The 14,503-nt window shown below is 44.9% G+C and overlaps 1 protein-coding gene across 1 annotated transcript in view; it reads left to right on the plus strand.

The window, feature by feature from the left end:
- The window catches only part of LOC138771975 (vasoactive intestinal polypeptide receptor 1-like), a 61,636-nt gene that overhangs the window by 13,330 nt on the left and 33,803 nt on the right, over nt 1-14,503 (plus strand). The window contains exons 5-6 of the mRNA XM_069952020.1: nt 1,359-1,456; nt 12,792-12,924. Coding sequence (XP_069808121.1) covers nt 1,359-1,456; nt 12,792-12,924 — 231 coding nt within the window. The remainder of the gene's footprint in view (nt 1-1,358; nt 1,457-12,791; nt 12,925-14,503) is intronic.

Genomic DNA, 14,503 nt, shown 5'->3' on the forward strand with positions numbered 1-14,503 from the left:
TAGTGCCATATAGTACCCAAAGAATACTCATAACCAAGCTGTGCCAACTGTTTTGCTCAGATGAAGTCTTAGGCTATGGTCACACGTAGTAAGAAAATGTCATCCCGGATGATCTTTAGCGCCACTGAGTTCCCCGTCGCCACATCAGAGCTCCCCACAGCACACAATGGAGCGTGCGACTGGAGCCGCTCGCTCCATTGTGTAAACTGATACGGTTTTCTGCGACATGTCAGCTTTCTACGGTGCCGCTAGGGATCCCGGCCTGAGTGTATACTATGCGTATACACTCCGTCTAGGATTCCCGCAGCACTATGTCAGTTATGGAACTTACATAGTGTGAACATAGCCTTATAATTTTTAAAAGAGTGGCCAGAAACTGATATGCCTATATAATGTTGTGTAGTATTCGCATAGGGTTTATATTAGAGATGAGCGAACCTCGAGCATGCTCGAGTTGATCCGAACCCGAACTTTCGGCATTTGATTAGCGGTGGCTGCTGAAGTTGGATAAAGCCCTAAGGCTATGTGGAAAACATGGATATAGTCATTGGCTATATCCATGTTTTCCAGACAACCTTAGAGCTTTATCCAAGTTCAGCAGCCCCCGCTAATCAAATGCCGAACGATTGGGTACGGATCGACTCGAACCCGAACCCGGTTCGCTCATCTCTAGTTAATATCCTTACATTTCCTTAAATTTTTCCATATCATAGCATATAGGGGAAGATTTATCAAACGTAAAGTAGATTTGTCTCAGTTGCCCCTAGCAACCAATCAGATTCTACCTTTCATTCTTCACAGATTCCTTGGAAAAAGAAAGGTGGAATCTGATTGGTTGCTAGGGGCAACTGAGCCAGTTTCACTTTACACCAGTTTGATAAATCCCCACACAGTACTATTCTGTGCCTTTATTAAGCTAAATATTGTGTACAGAGTTCTTAGAAGTGCCAAGGACCTGCCCTACTTTGATCAAATTGAACCTTGTAGCGCCAGACAGTACGCAGAGTGCAATGCTGTCACCATATGAAATTCATCTATTCCTTATTACGCCTATTATAAGACCTTCCCCCATTCCTCCTTCAAATGGAGAATAAATATGGAAAATGTATGAAGCATTTACATGCAGTACCACAATAATGGTTTTCCATGTACAACATTACAGGTTCATATCCCTGAGGGGACACAGACAGAGATATGATATAGTTGCACCATTATTGTTTAGCCTAGGGATAGCTAGTGACATCTGTTGCCTCCCGATCTCCCGACAGCATACATGCATCACAGGCTTTATATGTGCTGCTCCAGACTTGGCTGATACTTTAGTCATGATAAAAAAAAAATGTGATCTTCTTTTCCAGAAGGACCACTTCTATACAGTGAAGATCCTGTACACATGTGGATATGCTGCCTCTTTACTAGCCCTGGTGAGCGCCATCAGCATCTTCTCCCTCTTTAGGTGGGTATAACCAATGTGAAATGTCCGTAAGAACATACATAGAAGTAGTATATAGCTATCTATTGTCATGAATAGCAGAAATCTTCCTGCTATTCTTTCTTCTCCTGTCTATTAGTCTCAGGTAATTGTTATGCAGCTGTTCAGGCAATCTTGACTGCTCAGGTCTGGATAGCGGCCTATTAGTTAGCCTCTTAAAAAGATCCATGGCATGTGCATCTCTGTGTGGATTATAGCATATGATGTGTTAGTCTGTCACTTAAAGTATTTGTTGTATCTCTCCAGTGCCTTGAGTAGTTCTTGACTTTTGTTTGTGTTATTCCAACAAATGGATGGATTTATCTAGGTGCAGGTTTTACTTACTTTTGTTTTATTGGGTCCTAGAGCATACTTATTGTTTCTGCTAGTGATAGGTTATAGTCTAGGGCCATTGGAGGGGCAGTAAGTGCGTGTATGGTATTAGTTTAGGGAAAGATGCAGGGAAAGATTAGGGAGAGGAAGAACTAGTTTCTGTTGATGCCTGTTTTGTATTTTCTGCTTCATTTATACTTGCCATCATTATTGTTCATTTGCATCATCATTTAGTCCATCATCTTCAGTTTTAGTCTCATTCACTAATCTCATTCTTGTTATTGTTGTCATTCTTGTTGTTAAGTACTAATCTCATTGCTTTGCACTTGTGTGTTTCTTCTTGTGACTGTCAGCTGGTTAGTCTATGCTGACTCTACTGAAAGTCCTGGGGGTATCCTAGTACTGGGAGCCACATTTAGGACTCGAGAAAGATGACTGCTGTTGGACAAGCCCAGTTTGTTTGTCTAGTAACCAGCTGGGGGAATTACACCTATGAGGATAACCTAAACTGATGCTGGAGCGATAACCATGGGACTTCATATATATCATGGATATTTCTATGACATGGTCTTTATTGCGGCAGATTTAACCATCCTCTGGGGATGGCATTTTTTTGGAGGTGCCTTGGGGGGGTTGGTTGCAGAACTAAGAGGAAACACGTGTGTCATAAGTATATTGACCCTTGTCATTGGGGTGGCAAAACAGTTCTCCAGTCTGTAGCCATGGTTTGAAGATGGAAGCATAGGAAGATAGAGGACTACATTCGGTGGTGAGGATGAAAAGCTAAACATTACACAGTCATATGGAAATGTTACCTACTAAAGCTACATAGGAATATACAATTTACCTAATTAAAAACCCACAAGCTATAGAACCGAGGCATGTTCACTACAGAGAATGGCAGAACGCTAAGTGTGGATGCAGTTACCGGCAGTGACAACATTCAATTAAAGGAAAGCTCTAGGGACAATCACAGTTTCTCTTAGTAGTTACTCATGTAGGAATCCTTCACTCCTTATTAAACAATCTATGGTAAGTTGGACAGCTATCTAGTCACAGGCCTAATCTCTGAGGTCACCATGCTTCCTATGCTCTTGTTGAGATCAGCAGGGTCACATCCTGTATGATAGAACTGCTGATGGTGTTATTGATCGTCCAACCCTTCTCTCTACTAACATCATCTGGAGAGTCGGGAAGTTGCCATACAACTTATGCTATCAGACAAATCCACCAGCACCTTTAGGGCCCTAATACGATTGTGTAAAAAAACAGTAACGTTCATACATTTCTGACCACGCTCCCCGCTGATTCTGCCCACTCAGAGGTACCTTCCTGTCTTCTGCACGCTGTCCACAGCCGCCGGTGGAACTGCAGACCCGGTGTCTGAAGTAACAGGTCGCTCATCCAAACACTGTCCGCAGCTGCAGGACCAGGCAGAAGCCAGGAAGATACCGGGGAACGGCCAGAAGCACCGTGGAGTGTTGTCAGGTACAGACAACACTATCAATATATATATATATAATATATATATATATATATATATATATATATATATATATATATATATATATATATATATATTGTAGGGATCTTCCCGGGGGATGGTGTGTTTGGACACAGTTCAGGCAGTAAACTTGGGCTCATAAAACAGCTTTGGGTGTTTATTTGTAGCATAAACGGTCCAGCAACATAAATACAGCAACACCGTGCAGTGAGAATAAACAAAACAAAAAGTCCTGCCCGTCTGGGCGCTTACTAATACAGCAGGTTACCTCTCTGACACTTCACTTGGCAGGTAATATTGCAGGGTGTGCATAAGCCCCAGCTCCCAGCGAACACACCATGCAGGCTGTTCACTCCTGTCTGAGAGCAAACCAAGGATCCTCTGCAGGGCTTTTCTCTGTCAGGCTTGATTAGGGCCAGAGACACCTGACCCCAAAACCTGACCTGGATCGGGGGGAGGGAATGGCAAATCCCACTACCAAAACCTATCTGCCATTCCATGTAAGTCCAGGCCCGGCAATAATAAATAATAGCTCAGCAGCATAACACTGCTGAGCACAGATGCCTCCTGGACTTACCATCTCACACTCCGTATTAACCTGGGTGAGATGTACACCCCCTCGAGCACTTTTCCCGTGACATGTCCACATATCCCCCCCCTCTTTTTCAGACCGGAGGGCTGAGCGTATTGTCCCCACAGGCAGTGTACCCTTGATAGGGCGTCCGCATTTGCCTGTAATTTCCCTGGCCGGTGTTCCACAGTAAAATTAAAGTTTTGTAGGGACAAAAACTACCTAGTCACCCTTGCGTTTTTCTCCTTGTTTAGCTTCATCCATGTTAGGGGGGCATGGTCTGTCACTAACCTGAATTTCCTGCCTAGCAAGTAGTACCTCAGGGACTTTAGGGCCCACTTCACTGCCAGACACTCTCGCTCCACAATGGCGTAGTTTTTCTCGGCCGGGGATAGCTTCCTACTCAAGTACATCACCGGGTGCTCCTCGCCATTCACGACCTGTGAGAGGACGGCACCTAACCCTGTGTTAGAGGCGTCTGTCTGTACCAAAAACTCTCGCCTAAAGTCAGGGGTAACTAGCACAGGCTGTTGGCACAGGGCAGACTTAAGGCTTTGAAAAGCCTTCTCGGCCTCTGGAGTCCATGTCACCATTGCGGACTTTGCACCCTTTGTCAGGTCAGTTAGTGGGGCTGCAACTGAAGCAAAATTCGGCACAAACCTCCGGTAATAGCCCGTAATACCCAGGAAAGCTCTGACCTGTTTCTTTGTGAGGGGTTGAGGCCAATTCTGTATTGCCTCGATTTTATTTAGTTGTGGTTTCACTAACCCCCTCCCAATAATGTAGCCCAAGTATTTGGCCTCCTCTAGGGCTAGTGCACACTTCTCTGCATTGATGGTTAACCCCGCATCACTTATGGCATTTAACACCGCCTGGACCTTACAGAGGTGACTTTCCCAATCTGGGCTAAAAATGACCACATCATCGAGGTAGGCAGCGGAGTAATCACGATGTGGTCGCAGAATCAAGTCCATCAACCTCTGAAAAGTGGCAGGGGCTCCATGTAACCCGAATGGCATCACTACGTATTGGAAGAGCCCATCAGGGGTGGAGAATGCAGTCTTCTCTCTAGCCTTAGGAGTGAGTGGGATCTGCCAGTAGCCCTTAGTGAGATCGAGGGTAGTTATGTACCTGGCATTACCCATCCTTTCTATCAACTCATCTACCCTGGGCATGGGGTAGGCATCGAACTTGGAGATCTCATTTAACTTTCTAAAGTCATTACAGAACCTCCAAGTTCCATTGGGCTTTGGGATTAACACAATCGGGCTGGACCACTCGCTCTGGGACACCTCAATGACTCCTAGGTCAAGCATACGTTTTACCTCGGATGATACCGCCTCCCTCCGTGCTTCTGGTATCCTATAGGGCTTAAGGTTTACCCTGCTTCTAGGCTCAGTTTCAATATGATGACTAATTAAATGCGTACACCCTGGGAGGTCAGAAAACTTGCCTTTATTTCTCTGCAGGAACTCCTTAGCTTCCTGCTTCTGGGACACTGATAGAGTGTCACCAATCCTGACCGGAGGGATTGGTGGTGACAGATGACCAACAGGCTTTGTCGCCACCAAGGATTCCCTGTCTTTCCAGGGCTTGATCAAGTTTATGTGATAAACTTGGAAAGGCTTCCTTCTACCTGGTTGGTGTACCTTGTAGTTGACCTCACTGATCTTCTCTACAATTTCATAGGGACCCTGCCACTTTGCTAAGAATTTGCTTTCTACCGTGGGAACAAGAATGAGTACCCGGTCACCTGGGCTAAATGTCCTGATTCTTGCAGAACGATTGTAAATTCTGCTTTGGCCCTCTTGCGCCCTCTGGAGGTGTTCCCTTACTAGGGGCATTACAGTGGCTATACGGTCCTGCATTTGTGCTACATGCTCTATAACACTCTTGTATGGGGTGGACTCACTTTCCCATGTCTCTTTCGCTATATCCAACAAACCCCTAGGGTGACGACCATAGACTAATTCGAAGGGAGAGAACCCTGTGGACGCTTGGGGTACTTCCCTAATAGAAAACATTAGATAAGGTAGTAAGTGATCCCAATCACGACCATCCTTTTCCACCACTTTCTTTAACATATGTTTCAGGGTTTTATTAAACCTCTCCACTAACCCGTCTGTCTGTGCGTGATATACAGAGGTACGTAGGTGTGAGATTTTAAACAGTTTGCATAGCTCTTTCATTACCTTTGACACAAACGGGGTACCTTGGTCGGTCAAGATTTCCTTGGGGATCCCCACCCTGGAAAACATATAAAACAATTCCCGTGCAATGGTTTTAGAGGCAGTGTTTCTTAGGGGTACAGCCTCAGGATAGCGGGTCGCGTAGTCCAACACAACTAGAATGTACTGGTGTCCCCTAGCCGACTTTACAATGGGACCCACCAAGTCCATTGCGATCCGGTCAAAAGGTACCTCTATGATGGGGAGTGGGACCAAAGGACTGCGAAAATGCGACACTGGAGCGCTAAGCTGACATGTGGGGCACGACTCACAGTATTTTTTTATGTCAGCATAAATCGCAGGCCAATAAAACCTCTGGAGGACTCTCTCCTGTGTCTTATCTGTCCCCAAGTGGCCCCCAAGGACATGATTATGGGCCATGTCGAGTACCTGACGCCGGTACGACTTAGGCACTAGAAGCTGTTCCACAACCTCATCATTAATCCTAGTGACTCTATATAAGAGATCATTAGTCATAGAAAAATGTGGAAATTTTTTCTCAGCTTCTGGCTCCTGAGGTACCCCATTCATAACAGTGACCTGCTCTCTAGCATTTTTGAGAGTGGGGTCCTGTAATTGTGCAGTACCAAAATTATCCCTAGACACCTCTAAGTCTGGAACATTTTGCGCAGTGGGAGGAGCCTCTTCCTCACCAGCCAGGACCTGCAAAGGAAAAGCATTTTCATCCTGTACATTTTTATCATTTACCCTGGGTAATGCAATAGACTTAGGGGTATCCTCACTCCTTTCAGGGGATTGTTGTTTTCCCCATAGAGCCCAGAACAAAGGAAAATCACGCCCCAATATCACATTATGCATAAGGTTTTTAACCACACCCACTTCATATTGTACAGTGCCTAGTTCAGTCCCGACATTAGCCAGTACTATAGGGTACACCTTTGTATCACCATGTATGCACACCACACTCATATGTCTTTTTGGCACAAAGTCCCCAGCCACCAGGCTGGCATGCACCAGGGTGACAAGGCTTCCTGAGTCCAGCAACGCCTTAACAGGAAAGTCATTTACAGTAATGTTGCAGACTTGTGGTTCAGTCTCTAGTCCAGTGACTGCAACAAAAGACGGCTCCGCAAATAGCGACTGACGCCGGCTAGCGTCACACTCCATGGGCTCAGTGGTAAGAGGGCAATGGGCAGACATATGTCCCGTCTCATGGCATCTCCAGCACTGGATAGGGCCTGGTCTCCTTGGCAGGGAGTCCTTTTTAGGGCCACTTAGCCACCGGGGACCATCACCAGTCTTTTGCCCCTGAGTTACCTCCTGAGCGCTCTTCCCTCTATCAGCACCCCTCCACACTCCCCCAATAGATGGAAGTCTCTTACCAGATGATGGCACAGATCTGGCACTCCGGGGAGGTGACGGTGCTGCAGGAACATCACGGAGGTAGTCCTCGGTCGCCTGGAACCTCTCCACAAGGCTGACGAGTTCGTCGGCACTCCTAGGGTCGCCTTGTCCCACCCAGCGTTGTAGATCAGCAGGAAGGGCACGGAGGTAGCGATCCATCACGACCCTCTCTAGGATCTGGGCAGGAGTAGAGGTGTCTGGCTCCAACCACTTTCTTGCCAAATGGATCAGGTCGTACATCTGGGACCTCGCTGACTTGTCCAGACTGTAGCTCCAGTTGCGGACCCTCCGGGCACGGACAGCAGCAGTAACTCCTAGTCGGGCGAGTATCTCTGCTTTTAGCCGAGGATAGTCTTTGACCTCTTGCTCACTGAGGTCATAATAGGCCTTTTGAGGTTCGCCTGTTAAATAAGGCGCAATCACTTCTGCCCACTCAGTGGAGGGTAACTTCTCTCTCTCAGCCACCCGCTCAAAGACAGTTAAGTAGGCCTCAATATCATCATCAGCAGTCATCTTTTGCAGCGCACGCTGCACGGCTCTTTTCACAGACAAAGTCTCTGGCGCGGCTGCTGCCACCAGCTGGGGATTAGCACCTGCAGACGCCTCCTGCTTTGCTATCAGGTGCTCAATAAGTCTCTGTTGTGCAGCCATTGTCTGTTCATGGCGCAGGTTAGCATCTGTTAGAGCCTGTTGTTGCAGCCTATTAGCCTGCTCATGGCGCAGGTTAGCGTCTGTCAGAGCCTGTTGTTGCTGCAAACTCACTTGCATTAACTGCTTCATCATCTCCTCCATGTTGCTTGGCTGTTTTTGGAGTGAAGCAGCAGCCTTCACCCAGGACATAAGCAGCTGTAGCCAAGTTGATGCACACCGTTGCCCCTAGCAACCGTTTTGCCCGCATCCTCCACCAATTGTAGGGATCTTCCCGGGGGATGGTGTGTTTGGACACAGTTTAGGCAGCAAACTTGGGCTCATAAAACAGCTTTGGGTGTTTATTTGTAGCATAAACGGTCCAGCAACATAAATACAGCAACACCGTGCAGTGAGAATAAACAAAACAAAAAGTCCTGCCCGTCTGGGCGCTTACTAATACAGCAGGTTACCTCTCTGGCACTTCACTTGGCAGGTAATATTGCAGGGTGTGCATAAGCCCCAGCTCCCAGCGAACACACCATGCAGGCTGTTCACTCCTGTCTGAGAGCAAACCAAGGATCCTCTGCAGGGCTTTTCTCTGTCAGGCTTGATTAGGGCCAGAGACACCTGACCCCAAAACCTGACCTGGATCGGGGGGAGGGAATGGCAAACCCCACTACCAAAACCTATCTGCCATTCCATGTAAGTCCAGGCCCGGCAATAATAAATAATAGCTCAGCAGCATAACACTGCTGAGCACAGATGCCTCCTGGACTTACCATCTCACACTCCGTATTAACCTGGGTGAGATGTACACCCCCTCGAGCACTTTTCCCGTGACATGTCCACAATATATATATATATATACAGCATTTGCTGCATGATGGTCGAGCCATTTAGAAGACTCAGTAGACAAGCGCCGATCTAGCAGATCAGCACTCGTTTACATTATTGTTGGGGCCATATAATATGGCGCCTAGACTCGGTCACATACACTTGATCATCAATTCTTAAAGAAGGATTGGATAAGCTGAAGTCAGATCACAAAAGCGCTGGCTTATTCCGATGAGAACAAAGTGAAATCCATTAATCCCGATCTTTCTGTCTACCAACATCATCTTTCAGTGGAGAGTTAGGAACCTCCATTTCACCTTATATTGTCCGGTTTGGCTGACTTGCAAAAATGGCACCACCCCTGGTTGTATCTGGTATTACAATTCAGCTCCATTCACTTCAGTGTAACTGAAATGTGCTTTTTCTTGAAGAGAGCAGCCTGTTTTTCTAAGCTTGAATAACCCCTTTAAATTGAATTTCTGGTCAAATTGTATGTCTTTAAATAAGTTCTTCATCTCACTTATAATCCAGGCCAAGTCTTATTGTCCTTGTAATTATCAGTCATTTCAATCAGGAGTCAATCAGCCGACATGCATTGTTATGTCCCAGTAGGTTCCTAGCATGAGAAGACGCCTACTGATCAGTTGATGAGTTGTGTTATAAAGATTAGGTAGACAAATAGGGTCGTCTGACGGAAACTATTTATAAGGGACCTCTTTTCCATAAGAAGCTTCTTAATAAATGGAGAAATAGAAGCCCTGATAAGAAAATAAGTATTCATGACTGATTTGTTCATCTCAAGAGCTGTTCCTTCCTGAGAATATTTTTATTTTAATGTCGTGACTTCCCACCGGTATGTAGAATTAGACGCCTGATTGACACTCACTCTTGGATTATTACCTTGCATTCCTTTGGTGAAATCTTCAAGGAATCACAGGTGTATTGTGTAATGAACCATGGGATAGAGCTGTATGACCCGGTAAGCAATAAGAACACCATGTTCCCCTCTTGGAAGTGTATAATGAACCCCGACAGCTCTTAAAATGCAAATAGAGTCGAAGTCTTAATTCTTTCCTCGGTAGACAGATGGGAAAAGTAAGTGATGATAAAGTGGTTAAGCCTCGCTGGAGGGAAGAAGGGAAGAGAACTACAGACTTGTCTTTTTCATCGGTGAAAATTCCTGTTGTGTCTAATGCCTCTGGATCAGAAGTGACTGACAACCACATAATTAGACTTGGTCTGTAGGCAGCACAATTGGTCTGGGATCTGGTGGTTTGGTCTAATCCTCCCAAAGGTTTTATCGTTCCACTTGGTCAATATAAAATAGTTATTGGCAGAGATGATGAGAATGTAATACTCTCGTGTTACGTCGATGGGAAATACACCCCTTACTGTAGATATGAAGTATCAATATGAACATTTATTTGAATGGTCAATGCATTTTTAAACTCTATTGGAACTGTGTTCCATGTGTGGGCATTCCATATTGGCTTATGTACATGTCCATCAGTTTAGACCCCATTTAAATGGTTTGTCAAGACAGACCACCTCTTATTATGGTGCAGTGTCTGGTGACTATTGCAAGACCACCAATGGAATTGATTTTGGGGCCTCACATTTTAACTAATCACCTTTAGGCTATGTTCACACTTTTTATGACACTGGCCGTTCCGTGGCTTAGTCAGTGTCCGTAGTGTGGTCTAGTCGGTGGTAGTGAACAGATGCACATGGGAGACATAGACACCAGTTTCTTGAAAGCAGCACTTCTACACACTATGCAGTGTTAAACTTTTCCAAGGAGAGGACAAGTCAGAGACCACCCCAACCCACGCTGAGAACAAGTCTAAAAGTGCAGGACAGTATCCTGATAACAAGAGGAACTGATCCGGATAGAGCAAAGTTTCTAGAAGCCTATGTAACCAGGAAATCTTGGCCACTCTGCTGAACTCAGGTAACAAGGTCTGGGGCTTGTGTCACCCTCATAGGACAGGTCACCCGACACTGGAGGGCAAACAGGTTGTACATGACAGATAAGGTTGAAACACGGGCACAAGTAAACTTCTACTTTCAATTCTTCTTCTAAAGTTCCGGCAGAGCACATTACTACTTGGGTTGGGACTCTCACGACCTACTCCTCTCTACTATTCTGAACCTGCAGTACAAACACCTCTTTACAACCCGGGATTCTCAGCACACACTCCTCTCTACTACTCTGAACTTGAAACACAAACTCCTCTCCACTGTTTTGGATTCTCAGTACAAACTCCCCTCTACTACTCTCAGCTCTACTACTCTAAAGGTTCTCAGCACAGATTCTGTTCCGTCAAGTCGACAGTCTGCTATCAGCTATCGTATAAAGTAATTCTACGGTAAAGAAGATTTATTTATGATAACAGGACTCAGTGATTATTGCTTAGGCACCTATACAGCAGATATCACATCCTTGGGTCATCTCCCCTTTCTGTGGGTGGCGGTAATGATAGTCCGGGTGGGTCACAACTCCACTCCGGACAACGGTGATAAGTGCTCAAGGGACCCCTTCACATCCCGACAGGCTACCGTCCACAGGGGAAAGGGTATAGCTCGCCACTCTAAACTAAAAGCAGGTGTGCCTTCATACCTGTGTGCCCACCTGGCACTGGCGTCACAACAGTATACCATCTGGCTGAGCTATATCTTGACCAACCACCAAAGGGGTGACGTCACACTCTACCATCTGGTAAGTGACCCCCGCGGCCCCCCCTGTACTCCCCCGCTCAAAGCGCTCGTCTCAGTCACCCCATGTAATAGGGGCTTTATACTGAATCTTTTCCCACAAAGATGTACAGTATATATCAATCTGCTCTGTTATTCCTGCTCTATAACATCATGGTGATGAATTAGATAGCATTGTCTTGCTATCTAAATATAAAAAAGTGTCTGTCAGGAAAAAGAATCCTTTTATGCCTTCAAAACTATCTCCAAAACTTCTCCTTTGTTACTTCACCATCAATACGTCTTCTTCTAACTTTCTCTAACCATATCCAGCTTAAACAATAGCCCTCTGTCCATCATTCTCGAGTCCTGACACCTGAACAATAGGTTCTCCTTGTACCAGACTGTCTCTTCTTAGCATCAAAATGTCGTCATATTTTTTTTTTTACGTACTTTCCCTTTTTCTTTGCTATTTGTACTGTGTATGAATTGGAGACGAGCATATCACACGAGACAGGAAGATCCGTCTTTTCATGTAATTTTATTGAGCTTATTTATCTGAGATGTAAAAACTTTAGACATAGATGAATGAGCACCATAAGAGATCAGAATGAGACGTGTATATAGAATATGAATGAGAACTGTTAATGAGCTGAATGGTTAATAACCAGCGGGAATAGATGGAAGTTAGAGAAACCATTAGGAGTATGAGTGTCTGGGAATTTTAACAAAGTAAAGGAAACAAAGTAAGTTAAGATATTATGTCTTCACTTTACAAAAAAAAACATGGATCAATAGTTGGTCAGACAGAAGGACAGGTAGATAGATAAATAAACAAAAAAATAAATAGACTATGAATTGATATAAGATAGATATGATAGATCAGCGCTTCTCAATTCCAGTCCTCAGGCCTCACCAACAGGTCATGTTTTGAGGATATCCAATACAAAGAACACCTGTGATAATACCTGATGAACTGAGTATAATTATATCACCTGTGAAATACTAAGGAAATCCTCAAAACATGACCTGTTGGTGAGGCCTGAGGACTGGAATTGAGAAGCACTGTGATAGATAGATAGATAGATAGATAGATAGCAGAGAAGAAGAAAGCAATGACTGATTGATAATTTAATATCTGATTTTATGTTTTCCCTACAGGAAACTTCATTGTCCCAGGAATTACATCCACATGAACCTTTTTGTTTCATTCATCATACGTGGAGCTGCCGTGTTCATTAAAGATGCCATTCTTTTTGCAGATGAGGAAATTGATCATTGCACCATGTCTACGGTAATCAGAGCCTGTTTTCCTGTTTTAGACTAAGTGTGGCCCTGGGCAAAATTGAAGGTGGGGCCCAAAATGCTGAAATAGTGTAGCAACAACTTAAAGCGTCACTTTTTGAAAACATTAAATATCAATAGTACAAGCGATTTTAAGAAACTCTGTAATAGGATTTATAAACCAAAAGAGTTTCCTTCTGTACTGAAAAAGCAATCTCCCAGCCTCCCCCCTCACTTCAGAAGAAGCAGGATTTCTGTCTCCATTATGTGGCTATGGAGAGGGGAGGGGCTGTTAGGAGTGACTGAGCACGGAGCAGTCTTGCAAAGCACAACACCCTGCAATCTTCTCTCAGTAAGTTCATTGATAAGCACTGACCTTTCTGACCCCAGAATCCTGCGTTTTAGGTGCCCAGAAAGTCTACAAACAGCTGACCTTCATGTCACCTCTTCCTGCTCCCTCATCTCCCTCGGCCCCTCCCCCCTTCATAGGCTTACAATGGAGAGAGCAGAGCCCGTCTTCACTGGCTTCTCTGTAATGAAGACGTGTTTGCCTGATAATGCACAGATAAGAAGTCAGGGGGGGAGGCTGGGGGATTGCTTCCTGAGTACAGAAGGAGGCTTTTTTGGCTGATAAAAACTATTACAGAGTTTCCTAAAATCGCTTATACTACTGATTTCTGCAATAAAAAAAAATATGACAGTTACGCTTTAAGGTCCCCATAAACTTTATACTTTTGTCAGCAGTTCCGGCTTCTTGCGGAGGTTCATCCATCGTTTAAAAATGTACCACCTTATACTTCCTGAATAAAACATACTACTGTATATACAGACCTATATTATCACCATAGAGTGACCATTAGAGATGAGCGAACCTTTAGCATGCTCGAGTCCATCCGAACCCGAACTTTCGGCATTTGATTAGCGGTGGCTGCTGAAGTTGGATAAAGCCCTAAGGCTATGTGGAAATCATGGATATAGTCATTGGCTGTATCCATGTTTTCCAGACAACCTTAGAGCTTTATCCAAGTTCAGCAGCCACCGCTAATCAAATGCCGAACGTTGGAGTTTGGATCGACTCGAACCCGAACCCGGTTCGCTCATCTCTAGTGACCATATAATGGTAGATACCAGTATTATAATAGGAGCTCTGCAGACAGTGTAAGTGATTGCAGTACAGTTACATTCAGGGAGCGCCTTCTCTGATCAGAGTCAATCACTTTTTCATGTTCCTTTGTCAGAAATATACCCACCTTATCAGTTTTGGGAGCCAGGTATATTATACAGCTGACGCCCTACTCTGATGGGGTTGCAGGGGAGTCAGCAGTGCCACTGCACAGGAGTAACCATAAGGATGAGTTTCATTTTTTTTTCTATTACCCCTCCTAACCCTTGCCCCATTTCATTCAACTGGTCATTTATTGTTATGTGTTCTCCCAGGTTAGTAGATCACAACATTAGCATATAACAATAATGGTCCACTGTAGACGGCCATTAACGGGGTTGCACCCACTTCTCCCTTTTGCCTAATCTCACCTTGGGCATGGAGAGATGCCCCTTCATGCTGCCCACCATGTGAACAATTGCTGTAG

The sequence above is a fragment of the Dendropsophus ebraccatus genome, chromosome 14 (genome assembly GCF_027789765.1).
Source record: "Dendropsophus ebraccatus isolate aDenEbr1 chromosome 14, aDenEbr1.pat, whole genome shotgun sequence".
Classification (NCBI taxonomy): Eukaryota; Metazoa; Chordata; class Amphibia; order Anura; family Hylidae; genus Dendropsophus; species Dendropsophus ebraccatus.